At 36.0% G+C, this 18533-nt stretch overlaps 1 protein-coding gene across 2 annotated transcripts in view; it reads left to right on the plus strand.

The window, feature by feature from the left end:
* LOC106880802 (proline-serine-threonine phosphatase-interacting protein 2) overlaps positions 1-18177 on the plus strand; it is a 47902-nt gene extending 29725 nt beyond the window's left edge. Inside the window, exons 6-14 of one of the 2 annotated variants that reach the window (XR_008266054.2) lie at positions 2339-2440; positions 3703-3748; positions 4723-4802; positions 5821-5919; positions 8087-8183; positions 9288-9419; positions 10934-11006; positions 15157-15188; positions 16299-18177. Coding sequence is in view for 1 of the 2 variants with exons in the window: in XM_052974483.2 (XP_052830443.1) it covers positions 2339-2440; positions 3703-3748; positions 4723-4802; positions 5821-5919; positions 8087-8183; positions 9288-9419; positions 15157-15167 (567 nt within the window). In the remaining variant the exon portion in view is untranslated. The remainder of the gene's footprint in view (positions 1-2338; positions 2441-3702; positions 3749-4722; positions 4803-5820; positions 5920-8086; positions 8184-9287; positions 9420-10933; positions 11007-15156; positions 15189-16298) is intronic. The other variant, XM_052974483.2, reaches the window with a different exon arrangement.
* The last annotated feature ends 356 nt before the right edge of the window (positions 18178-18533 follow it).

Raw genomic sequence — 18533 nt, forward strand, 5'->3', positions numbered from 1 at the left:
CCTTTAACAATTCTGGAGTATATTGAGCTTATTTTGTGCATGACTTTTGGCTCACCCTGTATGCATCATATATATATATATATATATATGTATATATATATATATATATATATATATATATATATATATATATATATATGTAAATACAGTGCTAGAAAGAACAGCTAAATTCCAAACCACTTTTAGGGATAAAACGTCGAAGGGAATGAAAAATAAAAACATTTACCATCTATCTCTTGGACCATGGTTTCAGACTTATTTTAGCAAATATATATATATATATAATATAAATAATATACAGGGTGTCCACAAAGTCTGTGTACATGGGGATTAACACATACTTTAAGAAATTATTATTTCTTATATTTAATAGTTTATGTTATGATTTTATTTACTCCATGTACCCACATGGGGATTAACACATGCACTAAGAAATTATTATTTCTTATATTTAAATGTTTATGTTATGATTTTATTTACTCCATGTACCCAGACTTTATGGACACCCTGTATATATGCATATATGGGTACAGTAAACAACATGAAATACGAAAACGAATAAGTTAAATGTGCAAATAACAAGAGAAAAATGGAAAACAGGACAAGTAATACAAAGAATGATCCTTCATCAGTTGTCGGTTGCCTATCTTACTTCCCATTTCGAGCAATATGAGTCAATGACAATATGAGTCTTCGAAAACAATTGCTCCCATAAATACCAAAATAAAATTTTGGATTTATGGAGGGTTAAAGTTAGGAACGGAAACTGGACAGTGGAGACATACAGGGAAACCGAATGTAGACAAACATGGAGGGTTGTTAGACCTGAGCGAGGGGAAAATAGTGAATGCTGAGAAAAATATCTTCTTGGAAAAAAGAAAAGATAGAAGAGAGAGATAGGAGACAAGGGGTGCCAAAAAAGTTCCTGGTTTTAAGGTAACATGAAAAGCCTTATTGGAGGCCCAAACTTTTGGGTTCTTGTACAGAGCTTAGAAAAACTGAAGGACTACTACAATAAGTGTGTGAATATGTTGAATAAAATCATAATTAACTGATCCTCTTGTATTTTTTTTTTACCCAAATCTAGGAACCAGGAAGTTTACAGCCCCACCTCATGTGTGTGTGTATGCAGTGACAAATGCCTGTGGACACAAATCATACACATATGAAGTATGTGTGGTTGTGTACACACATACATATAATTTGTCTTGGCAAACTTTTGCGGTGACGTTTGTTAATGTTTCACAGAGTTGGCATGTAAACACCAGTGGAATAAATAATTATCTCAATTAAAAATGAAGAACGCTTGACATCAAGATAAACAGTCAGTCATAGGAATGTTGCTTTAGAAAGTCATGTCTAACCTATGTCAGCATGGAAACAGATGTGAAAAGGATGTTGACAATGATGACATATGTATATATATATATGTGTGTGTGTGTATATATACATATGTACGTGTATATACATGCAGATACGTGTATGTAACATGTTTGCGTGTGTGTGTGTATATATATATATATATGTATCAAAGCCTTGTGAGTGAATTTGGTAGATGGAAACTGAAAGAAACCCATTGAAAATATATGTTTGTGTTTGTCCCCCCATCCTACCATCACTTGACAACTGATGTTGGTGTGTTTACATCCCCATATTCTAATGGTTCAGCAAAAGAGACCGATAGAATAAGTCCTGGGGTCAGTTTAAGGTATCTCTTAGATACCCTAAATTATAATTTTCATAATAATTATTACCTCTGAGGTTTTTATTCCCATGCTGGCCACCTGATAAGATTGGTATTTTAAATAATGATCTTATCCTTATTCATATAAATTTATATATGTGTGTGTATATGTTTGTGTGTCTGTGTTTGTCCCCTCACCATTGCTTGACAACCGTTGTTGGTGTGTTTAAATCCCCATAACTTAGTGGTTTGGCTAAAGAGACCGATAGACTAAGTACTGGGCTTACAAAGAATAAGCCCTGGGATCGATTTGTTCAACGAAAGGCGGTGCTCCAGCATGGCCACAGTCAAACAACTGAAACAAATAAAAGAAAGAATGTCTACTCTTTTACTCTTTTACTCTTTTACTTGTTTCAGTCATTTGACTGCGGCCATGCTGGAGCATCGCCTTTAGTCGAGCAAATCGACCCCAGGACTTATTCTTTTGGAAGCCTCGTACTTATTCTCTCGGTCTCTTTTGCCGAACCGCTAAGTTACGGGGACGTAAACACACTAGCATCAGTTGTCAAGCGATGTTGGGGGGACAAACACAGACATATACACACATATACATATATACATGAGCAAAGTATTTTTATTTTTTTGTTTTGTCAGGCTGAAAAAGTTTATAAACAGAAATTCCTTGAAAATATTCAGTGTAAAAAGCAGTATGAGTCTACAAAATCTTTTGCGGTTTCTACTAAAGATACAGAAAAGGTAAATAAAGTTTCTCTGTGCTTTGGAGATGAGAGAGAGTATGAAGCTGTTTTAGTGTTGGCCTATTTGGTGTTACTCATTCAATGCTAACTTATTTCACATCAGGCAGTTTAATGTTCTCACTCACTTACTCTCTCTCTTTCTCTCTCTCTCTCCCTCTCTTTCTCTCTCACTCTTTCTTCCCCTCTCTTTCTCTTTCTCTCTCCCCCTCTCTTTCTCCCCCCCCCTCTCTCTCTCTCATATGTTGATTAAATGTTTTCACTGATGATGCTGAATAGAATGAACCTGAAATCACATGGTTATGATGTGACACCATTGTCATCATCATTAGCATCGCTATCACCATCATCATCATCATCATCAAACATCCATTTTTCATACTAGCATGGATTGGATGGGTTGACAAGAGCTGGCAAGTCAGAAGACTGCGCCAAACTCTGCCGTCTGCTTTGGCATGGTTTCTATGCCTTGGTGCCCTTCGTAGCACTAACCACTTTACCATGTGCACTGGGTGCTTTTTACATGGCACCAGCTGCAGTGAGGCCCCCCAAATAACTCACACAACAAGACCCCTTCGACCGAATGAGGAATAGTAACGAGAGAGGTGAGTTAGTTTATAGAATCTGACAAGCCATAGGGCTGCACCAAGCTCCACTGTCAACTTTGGCATATCTTCTATGGCTGGATGCCCTTCTTAATACCAACCACCTTATTTTGTGCCATATAAAAGTATACAGTACAATTTAAATTTACGTGGCTGTGTGGTAAGAAGCTTACTGCCCAACCACATGGTTCTGGGTTCAGTCTCACTGCATGTCACCTTGGGCAAGTGTCTTCTACTATAGTCTTGGGCCAACCAAAACCTTGTCAGTAGATTTGGTAGACGGAAACTGAAAGAAACCTGTCGTATATGTGTGTGTGTGTGTGTTTGTGTCTATGTTTGCCCCACCACCCCTCATTTGACAATCGATACATCCCCTTAACTTAGTGGTTTGGCAGAAGAGACCAATAGAATAAATACCAGGCTTACAAAGAATAAGTCCAGGGGTCGATTTCTTCAACTAAAAGGCGATGCTCTAGCATGGCCACAGTCAAATGACTGAAACTAGTAAAAGAATAAAAAAATACCTGTGTATAGTATTGAATGTGTTTATCCAGGAAAGAAATATTTTCATTGTATGATTGATGTAGATCCTGAATTGAGCTGAGTAATCATTGTAAATATTTACAAACCCGTCCAACACACTATTCTCTCTTTGCAGTTATTCAACAAACACATCAAAGCTGTTCAGGGTAAAGAAAATGCTGGTGAGTGGAAGTTCAAGTGAATTATTTATTCTCATAGTAAGGCATTATGGAGTGGTAAGTCCTTGTGTGTTTGTGTGCAAATGGACACAGCATGGCCAAATGGTTAACAAGTCTGCTTTGCAATCATGAGGTCTTGTGTTTGATCCCACTGTATAGCAGTTCATCAAAGTTGACCAATAGAATTACTATCGGACTTGCAAAATAATTACTGGGGTCAATTTGTTCAACTAAAACCCTTCAAGATGGCACCCAGGTATTTTGACAGTTCAATGACTGAAACAAAAAAAAGATTTTTAAAAATTATACTATTTGGCTGTGTGGTAAGAAGCTTGCTTCCCAACCACATGGTTCTAGTTTCAGTCCCACTGCATGGCACCTTGGGCAAGTGTCTTCTTCTGTAGCTTCAGGCTAACCAAAAGCCTTGTGAGTGGATTTGGCAGACGGAAACTGAAAGAAATCCTTCATATATGTATGTATATATATATCTACATGCGTGTGTCTTTGTGTCTGTTTGTCCTCACTCCGCCGTTTAACAACCAGTGTTGGTGTGTTTACATCCCCATAACTTAGGCGGTCCAGCAAAAGAGTCTGATAGAATAAGTACCAGGCTAAAAAAAAAATCATTTTAAGTCCCGGGGTCGATTTGTTCAACTAAAACACCTTCAAGGCAGTGCTCCAGCATGGCCACAGTCAAATGACTAAAACAAGTAAAAAAGACAAAAAAAAAAGATCCGCACTCCGCCATTTCTGGTAAAACACTCCTCTACTACCTGTTTATCTTTTACATATCTTTTAACTCTGCTTGTTCTCAGCGTAGACATCAATTCCATTATTGTCTGGGACTGTTAGTTCTTTCTTTATTTTTATTTACTTTATTTTTCTACTGACTGGGTTGTTTAGGTTACAAATTCCACTTAGAGACAAGAGTTAAGTGTCTGACTTCATGACTTCAACTATGGCACCATTTATTTCAGATGCTCTCTACAAGAACCTCGTTGACCAGCTGGAGGAGAGCCATAAAGCTTTTGAATGGGAGATACACCAAGCCCTTATTGTAAGTACAGCTTTGTTTTTTTTTATAGAAAAGTGATTTTTTTAATGTTATTATTTTTTATTTATTTATTTATCTATTTATTTGTTATATCTTTCTCCGTTTTCTTCCTCTGTTTAGACGAACTTTCCTACCTTTTCAGACAAAACCTTCTGTAACCTTCGTCCTGTCTATGTCCTTACATGTTTTTAATTGATATTAGCCCTTGTGGCCAATAAAACGAATTAATTATTATTATTATTATTATTATTATTGTTTATGCTGATGATAATGATGATTAAAAAAATGAAACACATACTTCCAAGTTGTATATATAAGGCGGTGAGCTGGCAGAAACATTAACACACCAGGCAAAATTCTTAGCAACATTTCATCCATCTTTATGTTCTGAGTTCAGATTTTGCCGAGTTCGACTTTGCCTTTCACCCTTTCGGAGTCGATAAAATAAATACCAGTTACACACTGGAGTCAATGAAATCAACTAGTCCCCTCCCCACAAATTTTAGGCCTTGTGCCTATAGTAGAAAGGATTATCATTATTATTATTATTGAGTGAGAGAGCTGTGCATTATTATTATTATTATTTTATGTTTGACTTTTGCTTTGCATTTGTACAAGTTGGATCCGAGTCTCACCCAGAGACCTCAAGAGACAACAAGTTAGTAGTTCATGTAGGTGTTATGCCTAGGGTACCATATATTTGGGTTTGTACATAGTGTTGTTCTAGAGAATGTTTAAGAAACCATAAGAAAATTATGTGTTTGTTTTAAAATTTTATTATTTTTATTATTATTATTATTATTATGTATGCTGATGATAATGATGATAAAAAACAAGACATACTTCCAACTTGTATATATAAGGCGATGAGCTGGCAGAATCATTAGCATGCCAAGCAAAATGCTTAGCGGCATTTTGTCTGTCTCTACATTCTGAGTTCAAATTCTGCCATGTTCAGCTTTGCCTTTCATCTTTTATACAGATATCTAAAATAATAATTTTTTTCTTTGGTTTCTTCCAGGAATTTCAAAAATTAGAAGAAGAACGAATTGATACGCAACGTAATCTTTTGTGGGTTGTGTTGAATGCAAGATCTCAAGTTTCAGTTGAAGAAGATAAGGTAAGACAAAATCTCCGCTGTCCTGGGTACTTGACCGACCTAGTAGTCATGCTGCTTTATCCATTACCTTGGCCTTTTTGCATTCGGATTATTCTGTCAAATGCAAAACATTCATTCACATTATTTTAAATTAATCCTGCATTATCTCATAGCTTCAATTTAGATTCAGGTGAATATGGTACTTAAGTTGAGGCACCAGAATTAAGTATGGTATTACACATACAGTTTCAGAATAAGACGATTAAAGTCAAAATAAGCAACAAGGATATCCTTGTTGCTTATATTGACTATATATATATATTCCCCACTGGATAGGAAGCTGGTCCATCACAGGATTACTCCTTTCTATCAGCTGAGTGGACTGGAGCAACATGAAATGAAGTGTTTTGCTCAAGAACACAACACATTGCCTGATCCAGGAATCGAAACCACAATCTTACAGTCATGGGTCCAACACCTTAATCACTACGCCATGCATCTCCTCAGAGCTACTAAATAGCTCTCTGAAAACTTCTTTTTTTCTAACCCATTCCTACTCTATTATTTCGGATCACCCAGTCCCATTACTAATTAGATCATCTACAAAACAAAAGTTACCAACTACTTCTAAGGAGCCTGCCAAACATTTGAAAGTGTTTATTTCCCATGAGCTCTTAATGCTTATTGTCCCTATTTACACCTGCTGTGTATGAAGTGAACCTTTTCTATTAGCCTATCTGTAATCCCACTATACCTCTTATGTTTCCTTAGATATACTGTATAGATTTCCTCTCCATTGAATATTGGGAATTGATGTTTTTTTTTATGTTGGTGGTAGGTGTGGCTGCATGGTTAAGAAGTTGGCGTCCCAACGACCGGGCTTTTAGGTTCAGTTCCACTGAACATAGGCAGTCCAGTCCAATTATCATCATCGTCATCATTTAACGTCCTCCTTCCATGCTAGCATGGGTTGGATGGTTTTCCAGGAGCAGAGTGGGCTGAGTGCTTTTTACATGGCACCAGCGTGGGCGAGGTCAGTTTTGGCATGGTTTTTACAGCTGAATGCCCTTCCAAATGCCAACTACTTTACATTGTAGACTGGATGCTTTTCATGTGGATCCCCCCAAAAAATAATAATAAGCAATGCCTTTCCAGGGACCCCCACAGTAATGGGAAGTGGCAGGATATAGATAACTTGGTGAGGTTAGTGTGTAATTAAAGTTCAGTTTTAACTGTTGCAACGGAAATGTTTCATACCAAGTATTAGGTGGCAGAGTGAAAGGGATCTTGAAGAACTTCTACGAGGGAGGCTGGAAATTAAATGTAAACAAAAGGAAAACCAAAGCAAACAAGGGTAGCTTTTTTTTTTCTTCTTTGCTATAGTTTGCTTTTGTTTACACTTTCTTTCTAAACTTGCACTGTAGTGGCTGCCTTAAATGTTGTTTATCTTTTACTTGTTTCAGTCATTTAGACTGTGGCCAAGCTGGGGCAGTTATAAGCATGTAAATACACCAACATTGGTTGTCAAAAATTGGTGATACACAAACAGGTTTTTTTTATCAGTTTCTGTCTACCAAATCTACTCACAAGGCTTTGGTTGGCCCAAGGAATTCTTTGGGGTTTGAATAATTCACCTCTGAAAACATGGGTATTTCATTCAATATCCTTAAACAACCCTTATTCAGAGACCATTTGGGTGGGATGGGCTATGCAACCTTAAGAAAATCCTAACTGGGCCCCACCTGCGAGGTCATGCGCTGTTTATCTTGATATGAGATCACCCTGTCGTGCACACATGGTTGTGATGCATGTGCCTGGTGTACCCTTATCAGACGGGTAGTCATGATGGGTATACTGGGCTTTGTATATTTGTACCCCAGTGTCACTTTGATGGCATGCACTGCTCTCTCACTCAATGATGATGATGATAATAATAATAATAATAATAATAATAATAATAATAGTAGTGAAGTATAAATCAAGACACAACAATGATGGCCAATATCTCCACTGGTTAATATGTTGACATAATAAAATCCAAACTATTGACAAATGGTATAAGCACCACCCCCAAAGCTGTACCTAGGGAGAAAATGTAACGATCGTTTATAATTATTTACTGTCTTAAAATGTTACTTCACTTTTCAATGTTTTTTTTTTAATTATATTTTTTGTTTTTGTTTTGCAGTGTTATGAAAATGTTCGTAAAATATTGGAACAGTGTGATATTCAGCGAGATATAATAGACTTCATTTCTAATCATCAGACAGGAAGTACACGGCCTGGTAGGGTGTTTCATTATCTTCAGTATCATCTGATAGCATTTATATTCATGGTGGATAGCGAAGTGCGTGTGTGTGTGTGTGTGTGAGTGAGAGTAGAAATCAGTATGTGTGTGTGAGAGAGAGAGAGAATACACATTTGTTTTATGGTTTTATGTACGTATGCCTATATATGAGGTAGGGGTGGAGGTGAGACAGAGAAAGGGAAAGTAAATATTCATCTATATATATGTATACCTGTGTATGAATATATGTCTGTAGTGGAGGCCCAGTGGTTAGGGCAGCAGACTCGCAGTCATAGGATCGCGGTTTCGATTCCCAGACCGGGCGCTGTGAATGTTTATTGAGCGAAAACACCTAAAGCTCCACGAGGCTCCGGCAGTGGGTGGTGGCAAACCCTGCTGTACTCTTTTACCACAACTTTTTCTCATTCTTTCTTCCTGTTTCTGTTGTGCCTGTATTTCAAAGGGTCAGCCTTGTCACACTGTGTCACGCTGAATATCCCCAAGAACTACGTTAAGGGTACACGTGTCTGTGGAGTGCTCAGCCACTTGCACGTTAATTTCATGAGCAGGCTGTTCCATTGATCGGATCAACTGGAACCCTCGTCGTGGTAACCGACCGAGTGGCACGATATGTCTGCATATGTTTGAGTAGACATTTGTGTGTGTATGTGTGTGTGAGTGTATGTATGTGTGTTGGTGGTGAGAAAGAGAAAGTGTGTGTGTGAGTGTATGTCTGTAGGTATGTGTGTATAAGTATGTCTGTATGTAAATGTGTGTGTGTTGAGTAAAGCTCTGTATTTATATGTATGTGAGTATACATCTGTGTGTTTGTGAGTATATGTATATATTTGTATATCTGTAACTATGTGTCTGTGATGTATGTATATGAGTCTGTGTATGCATGTGTATGAATGAAAATTTACATGTGTGTGTGTGTGAGTAAACATTTGTTTCTGTTGATGTTACCCAAAGTGCCCTGCAATGGGACTGAACACAAAACAACATGATTGCAAACAAAACTTCTTGACCACACAGCCATTCTTGCAGTTATGCATATTCTCAAAACATGTTTGTTTTTCTTTTTTCTTTTTTTCTTTTTTAGCTTATTTAAAATACCACAATCTTGAAGAAACAAGGAAGGAAATACAAGTTTCACATGCTCAAGAGTCCCTTTCAGATGGAGATTATTGTTCAATTCAGTTCCCAAGCTCTAAAAAATTCAACTTGGATTTTGGTAAGTGGAGTTATTCGTTAGATCTAGTCATTACTATCTTCATAACGACCATCGTTGTTGTTGTCATCGTCATCATCAACTAAATAGGCAGGAAAACAAATGTAATAAATTATATTTAGTCTTAATATCATGAAATACTGTATCATCGTCATCATTATCATCATCATTTAACGTCTGTTTTCCATGCTGGCATGGGTTGGACAGCTTCAGAGGAACTGGCTTCCCCCAGGGCCAGACCAGGTTCCATAGCCTGTTTTGGCTACCAGTGCTCTTTATGTGGCACCAAGGCGGCGAGCTGGCAGAAACGTTAACACATCCGGCGAAATGCTTAGCAGTAAATCATCTGTCTTTACATTCTGAGTTCAAATTCCAGCAAGGTTGACTTTGCTTTTCATCCTTCTGGTGTCAATAAATTAAGTACCAGTTGCATACTGGGTCGATCTAAAACAAATTCCTACTGTATTTTTATAATTAAATATTATTAGAAACTGAATGTTAAACAGTCTGCCTTAAGAAATTCTTAGTATCAGGAAATTCTTCAAAACCTGCACCATTCCTAATACATGATTTGGATTCATTAATTGACTGATTATTAATTAATTGATTGATGGATGATACAGGCATGGCTGTGTAGTTAAGAAGCTTGCCTCCCAACTTTGTGATTCTTGGGTTCAATCCTACCGCATGGCTGCTTGGACAAGTGTCTTGTTCTATATCCCTGGATGACCAAAGGCTTGTGAGTGGACTTGGTAGACAGAAACTATATGCATGAGTCTGTATTTGTGTTTGTCCTTCACCGCCACTTGACCACCAAATTTAGTTTGCTTACATCACCATAATCTAGCGCTTTGGCAAAAGGCATTCACAGAAGGTGGCGAGCTGGCAGAAACGTTAGCATGCTGGGTGAAATGTTTAGTGGTATTTCGTCTGCCTTTACGTTCTGAGTTCAAATTCCGCCATGGTCAACTTTGCTTTTTATCCTTTTGGGCTGATAAATTAAGTACCAGTTGCATACTGGGGGTCGATCTAATCAACTGGCTCCCTCTGCAAAATTTTCGGGCCTTGTGCCGAGAGTAGAAAAGAAAAAAAAAGGCACTAATAGAAAAAGTAACAGGCTTTAAAATAAGCGCTTTGAAGCAGGACTCCAGCATGGCCATAGGCCAATAACTAAAGCAAGTAAAAGATGAAAGATTAATTAATTTATTTATAGTTTATCTTTGAAAATATTAACATTGATCAATTCAATTATTATTAACAGTGATCATGATAGAATCGTTAGCATGCTGGGCAAAATGCTTAGCGGCATTTCGTCCATCTATGTGTTCTGAGTTCAAATTCCACTAAGGTCAACTTTGCCTTTCATCCTTTTGGAGTCAATAAAATAAGCGCCAATTAAGCACTGGGGTTGATATAATCAACAAGCCCCCTTCCCCCAAGCTGCTGGCCTTGTGCCAAAATTTGAAATAATTACTAAGTGATCACTCTGTATGCTTCAATTTCATTTTCTCCTCTAGTTCACTCAAACTGACGCCCATTCACCATTAACATGTATACACGCTTGAATGAACAAGATGGCATTGAGAGACAGTTAGTCAGACAACATTTTCTTTTATAGCAACATCAGATACTTTTATCAGCCAGTGATTGCTTTTAACTCCCGAATTCTCAATTCCCTATTTCCTTTACCCTGATGCCTTCACATATCAACAATCTTTCCCACTTAGTATATTAATTCTAGCTTACCCTTATTTTTTCCGCACTACTTCTGTCGCTAACATTTTTCTCAAGCTTATTGTATTCCTTCAATTCATCTCTTCAAATTTATCGCTCTTACTAATTTTGGTTTTCTTTTTATTACTATTGTTATTTTCACTTATTATTGTTGTTATTATTGTGATTATAGTGGAGGCGCAATGGCCCAGTGGTTAGGGCAGAGGACTCGCGGTCATAAGATCGCAGTTTCTATTCCCAGACCGGGCGTTGTGAGTGTTTATTGAGCGAAAACACCTAAAGCTCCATGAGGTTCCGGCAGGGGTTGGTGGCGAACCCTGCTGTATTCTTCAACCACAACTTTCTCTCACTATTTCTTCCTGTTTCTGTTGTACCTGTATTTCAAAGGGCCACGCTGTGTCATGCTGAATATCTCCGAGGACTACGTTAATGGTACAAGTGTCTGTGGATTGCTCAGCCACTTGCACGTTAATTTCACGAGCAGGCTGTTCCGTTGATCGGATCGACTGGAACCCTCGACGTTGTAAGTGACGGAGTGCCAACAACATTGTGATTATTATTATCATTGTTAAGGCAGTGAGCTGGCAGATTCATTAGCATGCTGGACAAAATGCCTTGTGGTATTTTTATCTGTTGCTATGTTCCGAGTTTGAATTCCACTGAGGTTGACTTTACCTTTCATCCTGTTGGGGGTCAATGAATTAAGTACCAGTGAAACACTGGGGTCGGTATAATTGACTAGTCCCCTCCCCCAAAATTTCAGGCCTTAGACATTCGAGCAAGATCGTTGCCAGTGCCGCTGGACTGGCTCCTGTGCAGGTGGCACGTAAAAGCACCCACTACACTCTCTGAGAGGTTGGCGTTAGGAAGGGCATCCAGCTGTAGAAACTCTGCCAGATCAGATTGGAGCTTGGTGTAGCCACCTGGTCCACCAGTCCTCAGTCAAATCATCCAACCCATGCTAGCATGGAAAGCGAACGTTAAACGATGATGATGATGATGATGATGTGCCTTTAGTAGAAAGGATTATTATTGTTAAGGTGGTGAGCTGGTAGAGTCATTGCCATGCTGAGCAAAATGCCTAAGGGCATTTCCTCCATCTTCATGTTCTGAGTTCAAATCCTGCTGAGGTTAACTTTGCCTTTCATCCTTTTGGGGTTGATAAAATAAGTACCAGTTGAGCACTGTGGTCAATATAATCAACTTACCCCACCCTTCAGAATTATTGGCCTTGTGCCAAAATTTGAAACCATTATTATTATTGTTGTTCATATTACTGTTATTGCCATTATTGCCGTAACTTAGCGGTTCGGCAAAAGAAACCGATAGAATAAGTACTAGGCTTACAAAGAATAAGTTCTGGGGTCGATTTGCTCGACTAAAGGCAGTGCTCCAGCATGGCCACGGTCAAATGACTGAAACAAGTAAAAGAGATTATTATACATACACACACATGTGTGCCAAATACTTTGGAACCTGCTGAAGAAAGAGTGCCATGTCTGTGTGCATCTTTGATACAATTTCTAAAAAGACGTCTTTATTATGGACTTTTGGTAATGCATGCACAATGAGGTACTGGCCCCAGCCAGAGTGAAGTGTTCATGACAAAACGACAGTGTATGCACATGTGCAAACACTTGTACCCTGTCATTTAAATGTCATTTTGACATTTAATTTCTTGCAAAATTGATTTAATTATATAAGGCACAGGCATGACTGTGTGGTAAGAAGCTTGCTTCCCAACCACATGGTTCGAGGTTCAGTCCTGCTGCATGGCACTTTGGACAAATGTCTTCTACTGTAGGCTCAGACCAACCAAAGCCTTGTGAGTGGACTTGGTAGTCGGAAACTGAAAGAAGCCCAGTGCTGGTGTGTTTATGTCCCTGTAACTTAAGGGTCTGGCAAAAGAGACCGATAGAATAAGTACCAGACTTACAAAGAATAAATACTGGGGTTGATTTCTTCGGCTAATAAAATATTAAAAAATTAAAAAAAAAGCGGTGCTCCAGTATGAGCACAGTCAAATGACTGAAGCAAGTGAAAGAATAAATACATAGAGTATCTGGATTAAGCATATGAATCCTAAGATGGATTCAGATTGCTCTTCTTGAATTCTGTTCCTAGTTCTGTATCTTTGTTTCTTTCTGATTACAAGACTACACTTCATACTCTGAATTTTTTCAACACAATTTGCCAGAATATCTTCATCCTCCTCTTTCTTCTTGTTTACTTGGTAAACATTGCATGTTTGAATATCTTCTATTATTACTTATGTTTCAGTCATTTTCTTTTTTTTTTATCCAGTTAATATTCTTCATTTATTCATTTTTGTTCATTAATACTAAATGCACGTTCTGTTGATGACTGCTCTGTAATATTTCATCTTATAACTGTCTGCTTAAAATTTTACATTTTCAATTGTTGCGTGCTTCGCCAAAGAATTAATATTTTATTGCTTGGCATACCTACACACATGTGCCCCCCCCCCAAACTTTGTTTCCTCATAACTTTCAGAAAAATCGATATTTTTTGATGAAATGTTTACAAATATGCTTCAGATGTTGTAGATTCCAATTATACCAGAATTTATTGTGAATGTGGAGTGTAGTTTCAGAAAATTCACATGAAGCGGATTTGTTTTCACTTCAATTTTAGGAAAATGAATATTTTTTTAAGAAATTTTATACAAATGCCTTTTAGAGTGTGTAAATTGTGATTATATTGGAAATTAAAATGGAAAAAGAAGAAAAAATGGTGGGCTTACGCACACACATTCTGACACACAACATAAATATCTACAACATGAAACTTGAAATTTTGCAAAAAATTGTGTGTGTTTGTATGTATGTGTGCATGCTCATCATTTTCTTTTCACATCAAATTCTGATATAATCATAATTTACACACTAGAAAATTTTTTTTTTAAATATCCAGTTTTCTAAAAGTTATGAGGTAACAAATCTGATTCTTGAATTTTCTGAAACTCCTCTCCCCATTCACCAGAAATATTTTTTCAACAAATCCTGATATAATCAGAATCTACACCATCTGAAGCTTATTTGTAGAAAATTTCATTAAAAAATATCTATTTTTCTGGAAGTTATGAGGAAAAAATATTGGTGGGGCACAATTGTGTAGGTATGCCCATTGCTTTAACACAAGTAATACTAAGATTACATTGCTATAAAATATCTACGTATTGGCTTGCTTTGTTTTACTTTCATTTTGTATTTAACAATATTTGATTATATAACTGCATGTTATATATAAACAAATAATACAATTCTTTTGTTTGATTTGCATCAAAAGGGTAACAATAATTGAGATGGGCTCAATTTTTCACTACACATAAGCATTGATAGAACAACGGTATTTACAATGATATCATGTTTAGTAACAAATACTGTGTTAAAAATGCACCAAAGTGTTTGTGTTTGTGTATATTAAAAAATTTATTGGCAGTAATTCTTCATTGCTTTATAAATGCACATTCTTTTAACAAAATTGTGTTACATCTTAGGGCTTTAATTTATATTTTCCATTATTGATGTTAAAGATATATATATATATATATATATATATATATATATATATATAGGCGTAGGAGTGGCTATGTGGTAAGTAGTTCCGGGTTCAGTCCCACTGCATGGCACTTTCTGAAGCATCTAGACACTTTTTTTAAGGCAAAGAAAACTATCTGTTCCAAAACCAAGGTCAAAACTGAATTCAAGGATTTATTGGCATCAAAACCTTTGGATTTTTATTGAAGAAGCATAAATGACTTTGTTAATCAATGGGAGAAATGCATAACAATTTAGGGATCACATTTTGAGTAATTAAACCTTTGAATAAGTTCAGTTTTTGAAGAATATAGGCTTATTTTTAAAATTGGCCATTATTTTCTGAACAACCTAATATAAATCGATTTTTAATGTCCTTGTTTTATATTCAATATAGCTATTGAGTTTCATTTAATTATAAATATTTTATTTTCCTTTACCTCCAGATGATCCATAATGGGATGTGAATGTTCACCAGGTAAAATATTTTGACTAATTATTTCTGTTATTCTTTTACTTGTTTCAGTCATTTGACTGCAGCCATGCTGGAGCACTGCCTTGGAGAGTTTTTTAGTCAAGCAAATTGACCCCAGGACTTATTTTTTTAAAAACCTGGTAGTTATTCTATTGGCCTCTTTCACTGAACCACTAAGTTAACAGGGATGTAGACACACCAACACCGGTTGTCGAGCGGTGATGGGAGGAAAAAACACAGACACAAAGACACACACACACACACATAGATATATACATATCAACAACTGTTGAAGAGGTTGTAAGAAGCAATGAAAATTTTAGAAAAGAAAAATGAAATAAATAAGTAAATGAGTGAAAATTGAACTAGAGTGTGTTGCTGCTTGGACAACCTTGCTTGGACTTGTGCCTCAGAGGGTAACTTTTTAGGTGCAATCCCATGGTCAGTCATGACCAAAGGGGTGTCTTTATATATATATATATATATATATATATATATATATATATATATATATATATATATATCAAGGGTTACATTATCCAGTACATACAGAATTTGATATTTAGCTGTGACACTGATAATTAAACACTATGTCTTATATAACAATTACATCTTGTTGGTAAGAATAAGGCTTCTAAAATGGATAAATTCAAACGATTGCTTTGTTCTGATGGTAGACTATCTGTCATGTTTACAGAAGATGTGGGTTCAAATTTCACAGGCAACCTTCTATCTTTTTCTCTCCAAAGCATTTTTAACCCAATATTTACACGCTGTTATTTATAGCTTTATAAAGACAGCAATTTGGTAGGCAACTGCTTAGTGGCATTTCTTCTGCCTCTATATGTTCAGGGTTCAAATTCTGCTGGGGTCAATTTTACCTCCCATTTTTACAAGGTCCATAAAATAAGTACTACTCAAGTACTGGGGCCAATATAATTGACAAGGCCTCTCCATCTGTAACTGTTGGCCTTGTCCCAAAACTTGAAGCATTTATTCATAGATTTACCTCCTTTGAGTTATACCAATAAAAACAAATTATTTCATGTTCTCTCAAAGTTCTTGAATTCTTATGACATAAAACAAATAATTGTTTTTTTCTTTTCTTTACAGACCATTAAATGGAAGTTTGCGGTCATGTAATAGCAGTGGATGCTTGAGAATTCTTTATGTGATATACTGATATATTTGTCCATGAAGATAGCTTGCATTTTGTCAAGTCTTCTATTTTTAACTTGAATACTTTTTAAACTTTGAAATCAGGATTAACTTTTGTGAAGTGTGCAATGAGAATCATTTTTACCATTCCCATCATTTGTGAAGCATCAGATCAATGTTGCCATCGTTAGACAGGATGAACCTATCATTATACCATTATTTCATTTATAGATCCTTACTTAATATCCTAGAAATCAGAAAATATATTGTTACCAAACATGACTCATCAGTGACAATCTATTAAAATAATTACCTCTTGGGTTTAATTTTTTAATTTTTATTATTATTTTATTTTTTTTTGCATCTAATTCCTTTTTTTTGTTTGAGGGTTTTTAATAATTTTGCAATGTTGGGAAATTTTGTTTTGTTTTCATATTTGTTTTGCATTTAATTCAATCTTTCCGTTGTAAATAAAAACGTAATTACTGTTGTATCAGGGTTAATACAATTAATCCTACCGTGTTTATATTTTCACAGATTCTGTAGGAAATAATCTTCATGAATAACGTCAACTTCTTCAGTTAATATATATTAGAATATTTGTTGTGCATATTGACATAAAAACAGAACAAAACCTAGTGATCTAAATATTTCTTCACATTTATTATTGCCGATTCAGCTGAACAAAACAAACATCACTATCCATTAGCGTGAGAAGGCAATCATTTCTCTCTATTTTAAAATGCTTCCATTAACTCTTTTATAACACTAACTCGACTGAATGTTATTCTCTACTGATTAAAAAGACATCTAAGAACAATTTTGAAAAAAAAAAAAATCTTTTAGCCAGTAATTAAGTTGTTTATAACTAGCGTGATGTGGTAGAACACCAATATCAAACAGTATGCTATCCTTGTTTTGAGGTATGGAAGGAGTGGGGAAGGAGACATGGAGTGGTGGGGGGAGTACATTGTCATGTATAAATAGTATGAAGATTGGTTGCTGTTTTTTTTTTGTTGTCTTTTTCCTGTTCCTGTAGATTGTAGTTACTGCAGTCAACAGTATCATATTATAGTGGTAGTTAGTTATGTTAGGTAAAAAAAGGAGGTGAAGGAATGTTTTTTTTTTGTTTATTGTTATTAATTCCATTTGTGTATAAATTAATTCTGTTCTGAACCACTTTGGGAATCAAAGTCCTGGATTTCTTACATTTCTCTTGGTTTGCTTTTGTCTTGAAAAGAAAGCTTTCATGCTTGTTATACTGGAGTAAGACAACATCGTTTGAAGGATCATTTTCATTAGCATGTATTTCAAATTTGGACTGTTGTTGCTGGCAACTCATCCTGAACAAAAGAACTCTGGCACTAGTTTCTATTAGTTGTGGGTGAAGGGGACAAACTACTGTAATTTCCCCTGTTCGTCTTCATTGCTGATAAAAGTTGCTCTGCCTTCAGAAACTCAACAACATTTGTGGAGTCCTTAACAGTTGGAGAACAAATAGTTTGTCTTCTTTCTGGTAGGAATGAGTCAGATTCTTTGCTGGTTTGTGTCTGTAGCAGAAGACATCATAAATCATAGACATTCCCAAACATATCCAGTCACTCCTAGTCCTCGAAATGGAAAGTGTTTATTTTTAACAAAATACTGAAGTTATTAGACCGTCCTATTAACACTTTCATATTAATGTCCATATATAAAAATGCTGGAATTCATTATAATAATTCAGAATGTTGGCATGACCCAGGCAAGTCCTAGTCTATTGTTTGAAAATATATTCAAAAGAGAAAAACAAAAACCAAAAAAAAAAAAAACCAAAAAAAAAAAAAACTAAAAATATACAAAAATTGAGACATAGACCCTTATTTTTATGAAGACGTAATATAAGAAAGTTGTTTATAAATACCAAATGATAATATTCTGTTAACTTGTTCCTCGTCTCACTATTATCTCTGTATCATCACCATCAGTTAATTTTTGTTGTTCTAGTTGCTTCTGTGTGTTCATAATACTGGTTCCAGATAATCATTTTGTGAAAGTCATTTTACAAATCTTAACATGTGTGGTTGATTATATGACGACATTGCATTATAGCTTTGTAACATGGTCTCTACAATTTATAAATTGTTTATCATGAATTATTTTATTCTTCCACTACCAATTATTCTGGTTCACCTGTCTCTAGGTCTGAGA

Source organism: Octopus bimaculoides, chromosome 18 (genome assembly GCF_046866305.1).
Source record: "Octopus bimaculoides isolate indiv1 chromosome 18, ASM4686630v1, whole genome shotgun sequence".
Classification (NCBI taxonomy): Eukaryota; Metazoa; Mollusca; class Cephalopoda; order Octopoda; family Octopodidae; genus Octopus; species Octopus bimaculoides.